Raw genomic sequence first — 15,522 nt, 5'->3', positions numbered from 1 at the left:
ACTCGGTGGCACAACATGTTAACAACAGGCTTTCAGTTACTATAGCAACCAGAAATCCCAAGTGTGATGTGGGAACATTTTGGGGCATCTCCAGAAAGAGCCTCACATGGCAATTCTGCCAGAGGTAACTCTTCTCAAGCTTGTTGCAGGTTTAATCCTGCTAAAAAGACATGTTTCCTCTTGCTTTTGAGACTGGAATGAGCTAAGCACCAGCCAAGAAGCAAGGTATTCTGGAGGGATAGCTTATCTGACACATACTTGCTGCCTATCTTTGACAGGCAACGAGGCAGGACTTCAGCAGTGGATTTATGAGCCCAAAGACTGAATATCTGAGGCACAATTTGAGTTGCTTCAGGCTCGGAACAGGACTGTGGTAGCTACAGGAAACATTTGGGCTCAGGTAACAGTTTTGGACCTGAATGAGCCTAGAAACCTAGATGGTGAGTGGGAAACCATGTTAAACCAAAATACAGAGAGGAGTTGCCACCAAGCCAGCCAAAAAGAAATGCTGCAGATATATTTCTCGATCCCCACCATTAGGCCCTGATGAAATGGCTTTATGTCCTTGAAGAAAAGCAGAGTTGCTCCTTTACGCCCAGCTGCAAGAGGAGACAGGATGACACTCTGGGTTTAAGTTTAGTGATTAGGACAGCCTCCAAATTCAGAGATTCATGAGATGCTCAAGCCCATGTCTCCAACCGCTCTTAAGTATTGTAATCAGCAGGCTGGGAGGATGGGACAAACCGGACATCATCTCCTCTACTGAAGCTGTCTGTCCGTGGAGAAGACACAAAGATCCATATAGGATCCCCTACATCCTTTAGCTGTAACTTTTAGTTTCCACTTTCAGAGATCCCCAACAATAACATGGAGATAATGGTTTAGCCTCTTTCTGACTGTCCTGCCTATTTTGACTGTACATGCATTGGGGCAGAGACTGCTCCATATATTATATTTGTATAGCACCCGCCATAACGAGCTTTGCTCTTGGTGGGAGCTCCACAAGCTATTGAAGTTACAAACAATTCATCATAGGAATAATTATATTACAATGCACCCAATATGAATTCTACTCCTCTGTACTGTCATGCACAATAATACAGATTAAAAAGTCCTAGTGTTTAATTAGCAGGCTGCAGCCTTTTATAATATTTGATCCTTTTTTCAGATCTACCCAGACATATATTTAGAGCCATAGAACACATCACAGGCAACATTCTTCTTTTTTCTTTTTTTTCCTTTTTTAAATTTTTTTATCCCAATGTAGGAAACAAAATTGAATTTTTTGTATTTATACACTTTTTGGAACTGTCAACAAGAAATATATCGCTGTTTTTATCCTTTTTAAATAAAACTGATTCAGAAAATAGGCACTACAGATGATTTTATATGTTGCTGTGAAAGCAGTATTGTGAGAGAATTATTGATCTTATAAATTCATCATTCTTAACGCTATCAAGTCATAGAGTTTTGATAGTTAAGATGTTCCCAACTATTATCTCCAAAAGTCAAAGCTCTCATAACACGAGCAAATTCATTAGCCAAGATGACGAATATGTCTATAAGCATTAGCTACGCAAAAAAGTTAGCAGGTGCAGCTACCCCCTAGTTCACCTCTTTATCCACACGTCAAGCCAAACTTTACAAAGTTTCTTTTCTTTCCAAATTGCGAGATTGCAAGGAAACCCAATGGACAGCACAGAGGAAGTAGCTGCATTTGTAAACAAGCGCAATTTCAGGCTCTACTTTGGCTTGTTAAGGTCTTTGAATGCAAAGCAATGCCAGCTGCTCAAATTACAGAACAACACCACCTCTACAGGGTGCCCAAATCCATACAGACTAATGTTGCGGGTATACAATAACACCTCTTGGGGTTGTCAGCTTTTTTCAAACAAGCCCCTAATACAACTTTGAGGTAGTGGCATAAGCAGAGACTATTTATTGATCCTGATCGGACAGGAAAGCCCCGTGCCCCCGAGCCCACAGTATCCATCGGGGTTCTTGCTGAGGTACTGCTGATGGTAATCTTCAGCGTAATAGAACTCTGAAGCCTCTCGGATTTCTGTTGTGATGGTTCCAAAACCACCCTCCGTCAATATCTGTCAAAAAAACGACATGGAAATCCATTAGTGGTTTGCTGGCTTCTCTGCTGATGAATGACATTAGGTTTCCTCTTGGTAGGAGCCACAGCTGTCTCCAAGCCCTGAGACCACATTTACAGCACAATCCTGAAAGCCCTTTATCTTTAGATTCACTTTATTTTGTTAGGAGACACTGTGGGCGTCAGCGTATGCATGGGTGAGAAGAGGTAGTGCACAGTCCTGCTTTAAGGGCCGTTTGTTTAATTCGCTGTGGCCTTGTATTCATTCTCTCCTCGTTATCAACCACTTCAGGCAGCGATGTGGTGCCATCAACAAAAGGGAAAAACAGCTGTGAAAGCCAACAGAGCACACTTTGGTCTAGTCTGGTTGGCTGCCTTGCAGGGGTCCAAGAACTTCATTTGGTAGGTCCCTCCGCTTTGATATGTGCTATCAACTTCAAATTTCCTAATGCCAAGTAGCTCTGAAGAAAATCTCAGCCCCACTGATGTCAATGGGCATTAAGAACATCTGGGCTCTTTCTACGGAATCACTGGAATCCCTTTCTCCGAAATTAATAGTTCCATCCTGACCAGAAAGGGATTTTTAAGGCAAATTATGGCTCGTTTCTGAAAGAAGATTTGCCAATCCATGGGCCAACAGCAATAATCACGTTGTAGGAAAAGAAGGAATGTGGGTGGTGATTTTAAATTAGACTTCAACTTCTTTCTGAAATTCCCTAAATTAATTCGAAATGCCTCAAAGGTTTCTGACAGAGGAAACTTTTCTTATTTATATGATTTACCATGAAATTATCCCTAACGATTTCTGCTTTCCTAAGGAAGCATTTAAGCACCACTATTTCAGAGCTAATTCTCATCTTAGTGGGGACATAACCTGTGCTCACTGAAGTCTGTGATAACCTAACAAGCACTTTAATGATGTCAGACTAAGGTGTTTACTGTTGTAAAGTATACTTGTCAAGTACAAGACATAAATAGAATTGCATTGCTATCAGCCAGACCTGACAGCAAGATCAACTGTAAGAACAAAGGGTTAGTATTTAAGACTGCTATACAAATATGCATTGTCTCATCATACTGACAAATAAATAAAAACAAATCATCACATAGAATCACAAAAACAGAGCTGGCAGGACCTGTAGTGAGTCATCTAGGCCAACATCTTTCATCACGATAGGAACTAACGATAGCCACATTACTCCCAGCAGGCATTAGCTGAACTGTTCATGAAAGATCTCCAGAGATGAAGATCCTCCAGTTCTCTCAAGTAGTCCATTCCAATATTCACCACCCTGTTAGAGGTATTTTTTCCTAAAGCCTAACCCAGGTAAGCCTACTACTTCCATTTAAGGCAACTACTTTTGTCCTACTCATCATGGATGTGGAAAGGAAATTATTCCCTTCCTCTTTGCAACAGTCTTCTATGTCCTTGGTGTCTGCGTAGAGAGCAGAATGGCATATATGAGAAATATACTGTCTTGCCTCTAGGTATGAGACAATACCCGAAGACTGGAAGGTGATTACATGGGACCAAGAGCCTAGAGATGCCTAGAACACGGTTTCCGAGATCCTACCTCAGTGCAGCTGAGTTTTGACCACAGCCAGAGCGCCGACGCTGGACTAGGTGGAACACTGATTTATTCTGGTAATTTCACTATCTGGGGGATACATTTTGCTGTATTCGGTTTGCAATCTGGGAAAAAGCAACAGATTCATACAAAACCCGAGACTGATCTTTCTGTGGAACTCCTCAGTTTCTCATTGGAGACCTAAATTCTCAGGGCAGATTAGGAAGATGCTGACGAGCTAATTCATTGTGAGATCCTGTATTTCAACACGGAGGGGTAAAAACGGTAATTTTACAGAAATCTGGCCTTGTTTTCTCAAGGAAAATCACTGAACAGTGTTTTCAATCTATGGGACAGGCTTTGGCCCAAGGGAATCAGATTATTTGCCTGTCAGAAGTATGAGTGAAGAAGATAACCACGAAGGTATGTATCACAACAGCTTTGTAACAACAAAAGCAAAAAGACATCAACTCAGCTGCTTTTAGAAAGCAGTATTTCACTTACTTTCTAAAATTCCTAGCAAGGAAAAGCACTTTTAAAATTATCTTCACTGCAGAAGGATGGCACAAACTCTATCATCATGGGCAAGAGTCATTTACTTGCTGCTGTAAATGCATGTAAAACTGGCTTCCCCCCTTGTTTGAGTCATGGGCAGGCTGCTCAAGGGATGGATATTTTTTTACTGCGCAAAACAGTGTTTCTTACAGATTTTTACCTAGGACTTTTCCATCATTGGCCTAATTTCATCAGTTAGAAAATCCATTCTGTTCAATAACATACCACAAGAGGGCATAAACATCATTTATCCCTTTCAGAATTACTAGCAGTCTATTAAAACATTGCAAGCTGAATAAAGCAGAAGCCCAAGACAACTCATTATATTGCACTTTGGTCATTAGCAAAAGATACCAGCACTGTTGTCAGAAGCAGCAGGAACCCCAGGCTCCGACACTCTGCCAAACGCTACCTTGAATGTTTTGATTTTAAATGGGAAAATATTTTCCTCGCACTGACTGTGTCAGTGCAAAGATAAAAACATCACTGGGAAAGATGATGAAGTTCATGATGTGCTGGCTCCGGCAGGTGTAAATCAGCCCACTCTGATTGATTTCCTGCCGCCAAGGCAGATATAATTTGATGATAATCCTGTTCTAGCAGACTTTTTAGTCCTTGCTGTCACACAATTCCCGAGCCATCCAACGTGAGCTCCCATTACGATGCTGCAGCCAAAAGGGCTAGCGCAACCTTTGAATGCAGAAACAGGAAGGGCCAAATTAAGGAGAGTATAGTTAACCCTCAAGGTCTTTTACCTAGTGCAGGGAGTTTGTAAGGTACTATTGGACTTTTTTCCTCCTAAATATTATACTGTAAATCCAATAGAATTAATTAACTAACTCAAGGGAATTCTTAGGCTTTTGTCATGCCAGAGATCATACTGGAAGATCACAATGATCCTTTAAGTGACTATAATCTGTCCCAAAAACACCTGCCAGGTTCTCCCGGAGAGCAGCCCAAACCAAACCAGGATCCAAATCCTGCCCAGCTGAAGAGGACGGAGAGGACTTAACCACCTCCGTACATCAGGATAGGGTCTGGAGCAGAACCGTACTGGAGCCAGCCCCGGGAACAGCCTCAGCACTGCTACATTTTAAACCTATTTTTACTTTTTGGCATGCAAAAGATTTTGCTTGATGAGTTTCTTAATTTATTACAGACTGTGAAAGCTTTTTCCTGTTGTTTGCTTTAAGCTTGTTGCCTGACCATTTCATTTCTTCCTTTGTTGCGAAAAATAATTCCTTATTCACTTTCTCCTCAGCAATCCTGATTTTACACCTCTGCCATAATCCTGCTCATTCATTTCTTTTGCAAGCTTCACTGGCTTAAGCTGTTTAGACTCCCGACTTCATAACTCAGGTCAGCCTTCTCACCCTTTTCTGCATCTTTTCGTTCTATTCTACCGTCTCATTGAGATGGGAGTGACTGGAATTGCACTCAGTATTCAAGATCACCACGGATTTATTCAGTGGTGTACTTACATTTTCTTTTTCATTCTCTATCTCTTTCCTACCAATTCTTAACGTTCCACTTGCCTTTCTGACCTCTGCTGAGCACTAAGCAGATGTTTTCAAAGAACCATCTGCAATGACGCCAGGACCTCTTTCGTGGGCTAATTTAAACCCTACCATTGTGTCTGTACTTGACTTTTATTGACGTGGAATTTCATCAACTATTTTATTGACCAGACATTTGATACTGCCAGATTGTTCTGCAACTTTTTGCAGGCAGGTCTACTTTTGCATACCTCGAATAACTCTTATACCATCAGCAGATTTTGGCACATTGCTATCGACTGACTTCCTTTTCCAACTCTTTTAAGAGTATATCGAGCAGCACAGGTTCCTAAGAGAGATAGTTGATAATGTCCCTTCATTGTGAAAACTATAGTTATTTGTATCATTTATTTCCTATCTATAACCAGTTATTCATTCAGGAGAGATTCTTTCCTCTTATTCCATGGCAGCTGGCTCCCCCCTCTACCCACTTGCTATATTTGCAAGACATGAGTCTCCTCTGCTAAAGTCACATTGCTCTTCTCTGAAACACTGTCTTCATATGTGTGTCTACTACCTTCTGGTAGCTTAATCAATCGGCGGTGTAAAACGTCAGACTTACTTGTCTATAATTCTGCTGGACCATCTTGGAGCCTTTTTAAGTACAGATGGAGCCAACCTTTCATTCCCTTTGTAGTAAGGCCAATTTAAAGCATAGCTTACCCCACCATGTCAGTGGCTAAGCAATTTCCTATGCAAGTTCTTTTAAAACCTGTAGCCAACCACCACTTAGCTCCACTGACCTGCTACTGTTCAATTCTTTGATTTGCTCTAGACCCCTTCTTCTGTTGCTTGAATTGAGACAGCTCCTTAAAATCATAATCATGACCTGGTGTGGGAACTCCCCAAATTCTTCCATTCTGAACACAAACATAACGAATTTTATAACTTTCTGCAATGGTCTTACCTGTTTCAAGTCCTTCTTGGACAGCTCAAGATTTACAGAAGCTTTGTCTCAAGAACAGACTGCCACTGAGTTTAACTATGCTAAGGCAAATATTGGGTGCTCCTATATCAGTGATTCAGCGAATAGGAGGGGTTCTTTTTGATGCACTTGCTTTGTATATTCAGACTCGTGCAGCATATACTGGCTACAAGCAATTCCCCTCCTGGTGGAACCAAGACTGGAGGTATGCACTTGGGCACTGCCTAGAGCAACCCACTTGGGCACTGCAGATGTAGGGCCGTGCAGTACTTAGTTCTATACATGCGACCAGTGCGTGCCTAGGACCAGTAACTGACACAAATAGCTCTGTCAGTGAAGACATGGTTTTGGACACACAGGCTTGGAACCACAATGAATTGCAGCTAATCAAAGCCTGATCTTTCCCTCTTTACACGATACCAGTTGGTCATACAACTGTATGTCACCGAAACCAGTGCCACCAGCTTCGTCTCAACTGCAGCGAGAGGATCCCACGACATGCAGATGCAGTTAGAAAGATTGCAAGGGGCATCCTAGTCATTTAAGAGAGACCGTAACATCTTGCAGATGTTCTTGCTTTTGAACTCGATGGCCTTGCACTGGGTCACCGGGACACAGCACAGACGGCACGTTAATGAAATCAGTTTGTCTCCCTGGGCAGCAGCTATTCACGTATTCAGTTATGCTAGATGACATGAAATGCTGTCCTCAGCAAGAGAGACTGTATGGTAGACTGCCAAGGAATATGCCAAACCACTCTAACCAAAGGGTTGCTCTTCAGCTACTCCCAAGCAACTCGTTTAGCATGCAACATTTCTGCACCTTGATTTGCTACTGCCCTCTGAACCGACAATAATTGCTGCTTCAGCTTTTTGTAGCCAGCTGATTATATTGAGCCAAAGTATGTCAAAATATTTAATCATTTGACAGTACAGCACTGCAACAACACATTCAAGGTGTTTGGCTCCTTGTTTATATTCAGATGGAAGTAGCTAATATTTGTAAAGTGCCTTAAGAATTCAGAATGAACTCTACATGAAAAGCATGATTCCCTTGTAGCTTCAAATAATACAAGGAATAGATTGGAAGTCACTTACACTTTGATTTGCTGAGCTGAAAATGCATGGCTCACAGAAGTTTGGAGGAGGGGTCGAATCCTCTTACAAATTCGACAGAAAACGCTTTAAAATTGGTTTTGTTAATTGAAACCATTTAATTTTGTGCACAGAGGCATTAGTAAAGCAGCAGAGTATTAATTGGTTTCAAGCATTTTGTGGCTTTTAATAAAAAAAGCATCATCCTGTGTTTGATTCAATATGCACTTTAAAAGCAAGCTTAGTGCCTGTATTCAGGCCACTGTGGTGATCCAGCTTTTCTTGTGTTTTAGTGAGTTCCTCTAAGCTGCTGTATTTCCAACGGACCCTCTAATACCGCGGATGTTGAAAATACTACAGAATATCTTGACATCTGTGACAGCTTGTGCTTCTGTATCATCACTCATCCTTGACGTAAACCTGTAAGGAAAGCAATCTCACAACGCTGAGTGTTCCAGCCAGGAGCGCCTATTTAAAATCTCTAGGGCTATCCCTGTATTATATAGGCTACTCAAAATTTCCTGTCATCAGCAGTAATACTGCAATTCAGTTCTTCTCTTTCCAAAAGTACTAAGAGTTAAAGGAGCTGCTTTATTTCGGGAGAAGGCCTACAAGAATTCACTGCACAGACTCAATCCTCTGTAGGACAGGAGTACATGCACCTACCAGATACATGATTACTGTGGTATTTTCTACTGGAAAACAAACTAACTGACTTTGCCAAGTTTTTGGATTAGCTGCTGGCAGACTTCGGAACGCAAATTCAGCAACACAAGCTCACTTGTGTCGAGGACCAGCTACCCCCTACTTTGGGCCAGCAGAACTTACATAACGAGTAGCATGAGGCATTAAACGTGCAATTAAAAAAACAATGTTTTATTTTCTGTCTTTCAGCTGCTAAGTGTCGTTTAAATATAACTCTTCTGTAAGTCAAGACGGTCTGCTCTGCAGTATAACATCCTACCAGTAAAGTATTTTAAATAGCTTCCTTTGTGCTGCCTGTCGTTGGCTAGAACACTGCACTGGTAAACACTCTACTGATATTCCAGCTAATATTAAAATTCAGTCCTCTGTAACGGGGCCCGGTCTTTCCTGCGACACTTACTAATGCCGGCTTTTCCAATCTAATTGATGTCAGCGACCTCTGCAGAACCCTGGAATGGGTTGAAATCATGTCTAGCTGGTAAAAATCTGCATTCACATCCACGCAGGTGACCTCCTTTTAGAAATCACATCACGCATTTCTCCACAGTGAGCCAGGTAGGCAGAACGATCCTGCCAGGGAAAATATGAAAGCAGTGATTGGCAAGTGCTGAAGTCTAACCCTAACTACGAAACAGAGCGGCTGCATGAACTTGGACAAGGTATTCACATTCTTCTATTTCCATTTACTTCTCGGCACAATGGATGGAATAATATTGATATATTTGATAGGTGTTGCAAGAATTGATTAGCTAATGTTTGCACAGGGCTTTCGAGTGCTATATAATTAGCTAATGCTTGCACAGGGTTTTGGAGTGCTATATAATTTCTAAGCGTTATTAATATCCTTGCAGGGAAGCTATCTAGCCTCCGAACTCACTCTGCATTGTGCCTCTTGCAAAGAGGTGAGATTGAAACTGGGAACTATCGAATTATGCTGGTGCAAATTCAGCATCCTTCATGGGTGTGGGCATATAGATCTAAGGGTAGACATGGATCCGCTGACTTTATGACTGGCTTTGGTCTTTGCTGTGATAAAAATAAAGCTGCTATGTGACTATCTTATAAATCCAAAGATGTAATCATCGTACAGGAATTATGCCTAACCTGGTCAAAGAAGGCAAATGCCGTTACACAGGCCTATTGCAATCATTTATAGGAGTGTATTCTTCCAGTGCAGCACATGGAAAATGCAAATAAGAAAGAAAAACAATAGATACTTAAAAGATGATGGTGCAAAGTGCTCAGCTGAAGAATCTTCATTCTAATGTGTAAGCCTGCAAAACTGATTTTGTCAGAGCTGTGAGTCTGGTGACAAAAAGCCACACACACAATAGAGCACATCATCTGAATCTAGTAAATTGAACCCAGCAAGACTCTTCATGAGCCTTAGGGGAAAGCTGAATATGCAGTCTGTTTTGTTGGTTTTAAGATCTGCTTTCCCTAAACGCTTTTCTCCTAAATACTTAGCTGGAAGGAGGCTGTTTGGTCACTCATTCCTACCAGAGGGAAAAGAATTGCTGAGCTCGGATACAAATCAGACTTGCCAGGGTACATCACAGCTGGCCAATAGCCTGGATGTTAACATATCTGATGCACCAAGTGGCTGTGCTCAGAGGGTCTAGGAGGGATCAGGGGTGCAGTTAGTCTGATACTTCCTAGTACTTTCTATCTGAGTATACTTCCGTGTTGCCCACAACAATCAGCCATGCCAGCTGACATGGCAGATTTATGCAGACAGACCTCTTTGTGCCTTCTAGCAACGGGAAAAAATCAACATTGAATCTGTCCTAAATTGTACAAAACTGAACCGACAGTGAAATAAAGTATGTGATTCTACTTTTTCTTGTTGGATATTGATCCTATGAACATGCACGCAAAGAGAGTTGTATCCTGCTCTCCCTTATACCGACCTAATTCTGGATTCAAAGTTTTTGCTCCAGATACAGACCGGTATAGCAGGATCAACTTGACCCACAGTCTTTACAAGTTTGACCTCCAGAATAGAGCTTTCTGAACATCCACCCTGCCGTCTCTTGAGGAAAGAAAGATGAAAGTGAAGAATGGCACCAGGGGGCATTTAGGAGGTATAAGACGATAACATTAGCAAAGATAAAAGACATCTTGTTCAACCAGCATCTGGGAACTAATTAGGTGTTGAAGGAGCCATTGAGAGAAATGGAAATTCTGTTTGTCTAGCCAATTTTAACGCAGCCAAACAGCCTTTTACTGTACATCCTGCATGGATAATTTATGATGGCTAAGAAAAGATATGCCCTGTTCTGACTTTCAGTGAACTAAAGCTAAAATATATTCTGCGGTTTGAGACAGCAGACTGCTCTTCACTAATAAGTCATCCATTACTCTTATATTCCTGAAATGAAACATGGCCAGGTCCAAACCGAGATTCGGTCACTAATATCAACCCCCATCTCTACAGGAAACAATGAAACTTAGTGCAGAATCTTCCAAGCTAGTGTGAACCAGAGCTGCTATCTCCACACGGTGCAGTCCTGAACAATGTTGAGAAGCCAGCTCACGTCAAAAAGCGACGTAATGCTAAGGCCAGGAAAAAATCCATGCTCTCTCTGAACAGAGCAAAATACTCCATGTATAAATGCTGTGTTTACATGACTTCATTGCTTTCATTAGCTTGGTCACCTCTGGCCCATGCTTCATTGTAAAGTGCAGCACACACTATGTGATACAAGGCAAGACACACAACTTGCCTGTGTACGTATCCTTTGTAATAAATGGAAGTCACCCCAATTATTTTTAATTCAGGGGAGTCGCAATGAAGAAGTATGAATGGTAAAGGGCTCATTTCAGATCTAATGTTACATTGACATCATTTTATTTTTTTTTGTTGGAGTCAACACTGGATTTATATCAAGTATTTCTCCCACAATACAGAGGCATGACAGCTTCTCAAGAAAATATATGAATTTTTAACAAGAGTAAACAATTCACTTTTCCCTAAACTCATCCTGAAAAATCCAGAAATGACTTCTGCCATAACTGGGGGGAAAAAACCTTCAAACAGACAGACACTGAGCATGAACATTTTCTTCTGAAATGATAAAGACTGCTTTACTGGAGTACCTGAAAGGAGATCCTTATAATGGAAACTGTTGGGCAACCTGTCATCTCTGTCACTTTTTGTGTCTCTAATAACAAGCTCTGTTTTTCCAATCAGTCTCTCATGACCATTAATGCACCATGCTAACCCATCTCTTCCTTGAAAACCTGGGAGATTGCATGGGCTGTGCTGTCTACCCTCTTTAGAAAAGGAGGTTGTGTTTATAGTGAAAACCCTGAGTCTAAGTTCTAGAGCAGCAGGTCTGTCACCTGGCTCAGCTCAGACTATCCTGTGACTTTAGCCAAAACAAGCACTCCCAGTCTCTTTTGCTGCTTCTGTTTCTTATATTCAAGATAGTATTGACGTTGCTTGTCTTTTTTATTCCAGTTCTGCAGGGCGCTCGCTGTTTCTTACGACAAGCATATGTGCACCACTTGGCACAACCAGAAACCTGATCAAAGTTGCAGACTCCAGTTTCCACAGTTAACACAAATATAACAAAAATTATCATACAATACACCTTACAGATTCTAGGTCAGCTGACGCCACAGGGGAAACTCTGGCCATACTGAAGTCAACCAAGCTTTCACATTGCCACAGGAGAATATTCTAGAGTTGAGGACCACTTACCTAAAATGCCTACCAATAGACTCACCTACTAAACTAGACCTGTCACCACTGAAGTCTTTTTCAATCTCAATTTGATTTTTTTATGCAGGGAAAGACTCTTTGCAGACAGGGCTAACCCGCACCTGAAACTCCTAGCAATTTACTGTCAAAAGATCTGTCTTGGCCAGGGATGTCAAGTGTCATCGTCTGTCCCAAACACAAACACCTAAACTGAATTTCTGATTAAACCTTCTTGTGCTAGATGTTAAATGTTCTACCCAGATGAATGGGTCCATTAGATATCTCTTCTGTGCTCAAATATAGTAGAAGGTGATAGCAAGAAGAAAGGATGCTACTGGTCTCTGGGAGAAGAAAAAATCAACACCATGCTATTCAGGTTTTCTTGAAAACTAAGACTTCATCTATACTAGGCATGCAGGGCAGGACTATATGCTGACACCGCAAGTGTCCAAAACTGCCTCAACAATCTGTCCTTTTCTTTCTCATGGAGATGAACAGAGAAGAGGAGAAGAAGAAAAGAGAGCCTTGACTGCACTCCCCCAGGCATCAGCAAGCACAGAGGAGATGGATCAAGCTCGAGATTCACGTGCGCACCGCTCACAGTCTGGCCTACTGCATGTCAAATGAAATGTAAAACTGAAATCTTTCCCCACTGTGAAAAAGTGAGGGGGACGTTCTCAGAGGCAGAAGCGTGCCAGATCAGTTGGATGGACCAGTTCAGCTCCCATTTTGCCAAATTTCCAACCGAAATTCCCATGCTGGTTTGAAATGGAAACTGTGCACTTTCTAAATTGTGTCTGTTGTCAAGCAGCTGCTGCATTTCCAGCCTGGGGCAACGGACTTCTCTGCAGGATGAAGTTCAGTGGAATTTTTCTGGATTTTCATCTGCGTAACAGATCCACCACTTTAAAGCAATTTGAATCCTTCAGGAAGACAAACTGTTTCTGTTATATCTATATATCTATATATCTATATATGCATAATTACCACTAAAATTGTATTTGAAATGATAACCAGAGAATACAATTTTATCCCATATCAAGCACTGAAAAGTCAAGAGAAAATGAATAGAGCACATTTTAATCAGAAGATAAGTAGTTTTCCAGCTACTATAAATAGAAGGGGCTGGAAGAATGCATCCAGGAAGCAGAAGAAAGTGTTAGAAGGGTAAAATTCCACAGTGTTTTGGCTTTGGACTTCATAAGGTAGTGAGTATAAGATAGTGTGAAATACAAAGAAGCCTTTGTTGTTTACATCTGAAGTTTAAAAGTGGCATAGTGTGAATAAACAAAGGATGTTCCATGAAACATTGCATCAGTGATATACTCTCTCAGTTTGAGCTCCAGAAACTGCGTGTAAAATAGAGGCATCGCCTTCTTGTTTGAGAAAAGAAAGAGGCAAACTTTAAAGCTTGCCTTCCAGAAAATCTCATTTTCCCAGATCTTTAGGATTTTGATAGGCTTTTAAGTGGTAGGAAACACACAAGCCTAATAAGACTAAGATCTGGATTGTTTAGCATTTGCTTTCAGGTTGGTTAAGTTCTTACTAAGGATAACTGTACACATGCTTTTGGAAACCTGAATTAGCTACTTGCTCTCTTTGCATGACAAAGTCTTACGCTCAAGTACTTGGATGACGTCAAGCAATTTAATTTTAACGTAGACATGAAAATACTGTACTGCCTTGATAGTTCCACAAGTAACTGATTATTTTACAGAAGGATGCATTAGGATGGCACAATGTTTTGGTACGGACAGGATCTAAAGATATATATATGGTGTTAATTCAGCTAGATACTCAGAACCATGTTTAATATTTGAGCAGTTACATGGCATCAAATGTGATTCAAGTTAGGTACCTACAAATGTACATACCTTTCAATCCGATGATCTTCAAATACTTGACAAGCCATTAATCAAATCTGAGTTTCAGAAGAGTTCAGAATACTCTTACCTATTACTCTAGTATAGTTAGAGGGCAATTTTTGAAGAAGCTCAACAAAAATGTTATGGTCTGAGTTTGCTCTATATGAGCTCTATACTGGATCCAGCAGATAAAATCACCATCGAATAAGCATGCACAGTCCTGATAACTTCCATACAGGTAAATCTGGTTTTGCTTTTTTGATGCTCAAATTAACTAATTCTAGAGAGGAAGGTAGAATAAAGCTGTTAGTTATGTACTTGATTTCTACAGCCGTGATTCCTGTGTACTCTAATGGGGGCTAGGATCCCCCTTCTGAAAACAGAGGTTGAAGGCTCACAGATTAAAGGATAACACATCAATTCAGTTGCAAAAGCACAAAATCAAAATAAACAAGAAAATGTGATGCTCCATTTGAGGCTTCCCAGGGTATCAGAGACATGCTCACGAGATTGGCAGATCTGACAAAAGACTGACAGGGACCTCCATCCCTCTTGAGTTGCATCTAAAGGTCAGGAGATGCCTCTCCAGGGCAACCCCAATGGCACCTCAACGTCTGTGTTTAGGCAACAGAATTGAACCCCAGGAGTCAGCCTATGCCCCAAAACAGACAAAAGAGGTAAAGCATTAAGGGGAAGCAGGCACAGCTGGAGTGAAGCAGAAGTTGGTGACCTACCAAATCCAGTGTCATTCACCGCATCGCCTTGCTGGGGCCATATCTAAACATATATTCTTCTGAAATCTGCTTCATACAAGCTGTCTAGGAAGATTAAACTACTGGTAAACTATTAGCTCAGTTGCACATTACAAAGTAAAATGAATTTGGTAAAAAAATCCCTGCAGATGCTTCTTTCTCACTTTTACCGTAGATTATTACCGGAGAGGTAACCCAGTCTCTGAAATCTCTACCCATGTACTCACTCTGTGGTGAAGAGTTTGGAATGGACTGTGGAATTTAGACTTAGCTTACATAGCAAGCTCTTTCATCAAAGATCATTGCAAAGATCTGAGTTATTTTTTAAGCATTAATATCCACTTTTCTTCTTGTGTGAGCACCCCTGAAAGCAGATGGCTTCTGCCTACAAGCCCACAGGCTGAAAGAACAAAGTCAAACTTTGGATGCTGTCTAGAAAAGTAGAGACATAACCTGCTCCCTTTGCAAAGCAAGTTCATTTCAACATCCCAAGCTTTGCCTATGCCTGTTTACGTAATGCAATTATTTTCCTTCTACAATAGTTTTAAAAACTGGCTACTCACGACCGCAACAAAAATCTTTTACCAGAAGAGGGAAAAAATTCCATGTGGTAAAAATACCAGCTGCAAAACCAGCCGAGTTATTTGTTTTATGCCCTCTGGCAGCTGCCAAAAATGCTAAGAGTAAAGCATATG

At 41.1% G+C, this 15,522-nt stretch overlaps 1 protein-coding gene across 13 annotated transcripts in view; it reads right to left on the bottom strand.

Annotated features, from left to right (window-relative positions):
- Positions 1–1,918: 1,918 nt before the first annotated feature.
- The window catches only part of MSRA (methionine sulfoxide reductase A), a 302,387-nt gene continuing 288,783 nt past the window's right edge, over positions 1,919–15,522 (bottom strand). For all 13 annotated transcript variants that reach the window (XM_068936881.1, XM_068936879.1, XM_068936876.1 and 10 more), the window contains one exon: positions 1,919–2,099. In XM_068936881.1, coding sequence (XP_068792982.1) covers positions 2,029–2,099 — 71 coding nt within the window. In that variant the 3' untranslated portion in view covers positions 1,919–2,028. The remainder of the gene's footprint in view (positions 2,100–15,522) is intronic.

This window comes from Struthio camelus, chromosome 3, assembly GCF_040807025.1.
Source record: "Struthio camelus isolate bStrCam1 chromosome 3, bStrCam1.hap1, whole genome shotgun sequence".
NCBI lineage: Eukaryota > Metazoa > Chordata > Aves > Struthioniformes > Struthionidae > Struthio > Struthio camelus.
This window is presented reverse-complemented; position numbering and strand designations above follow the sequence as displayed.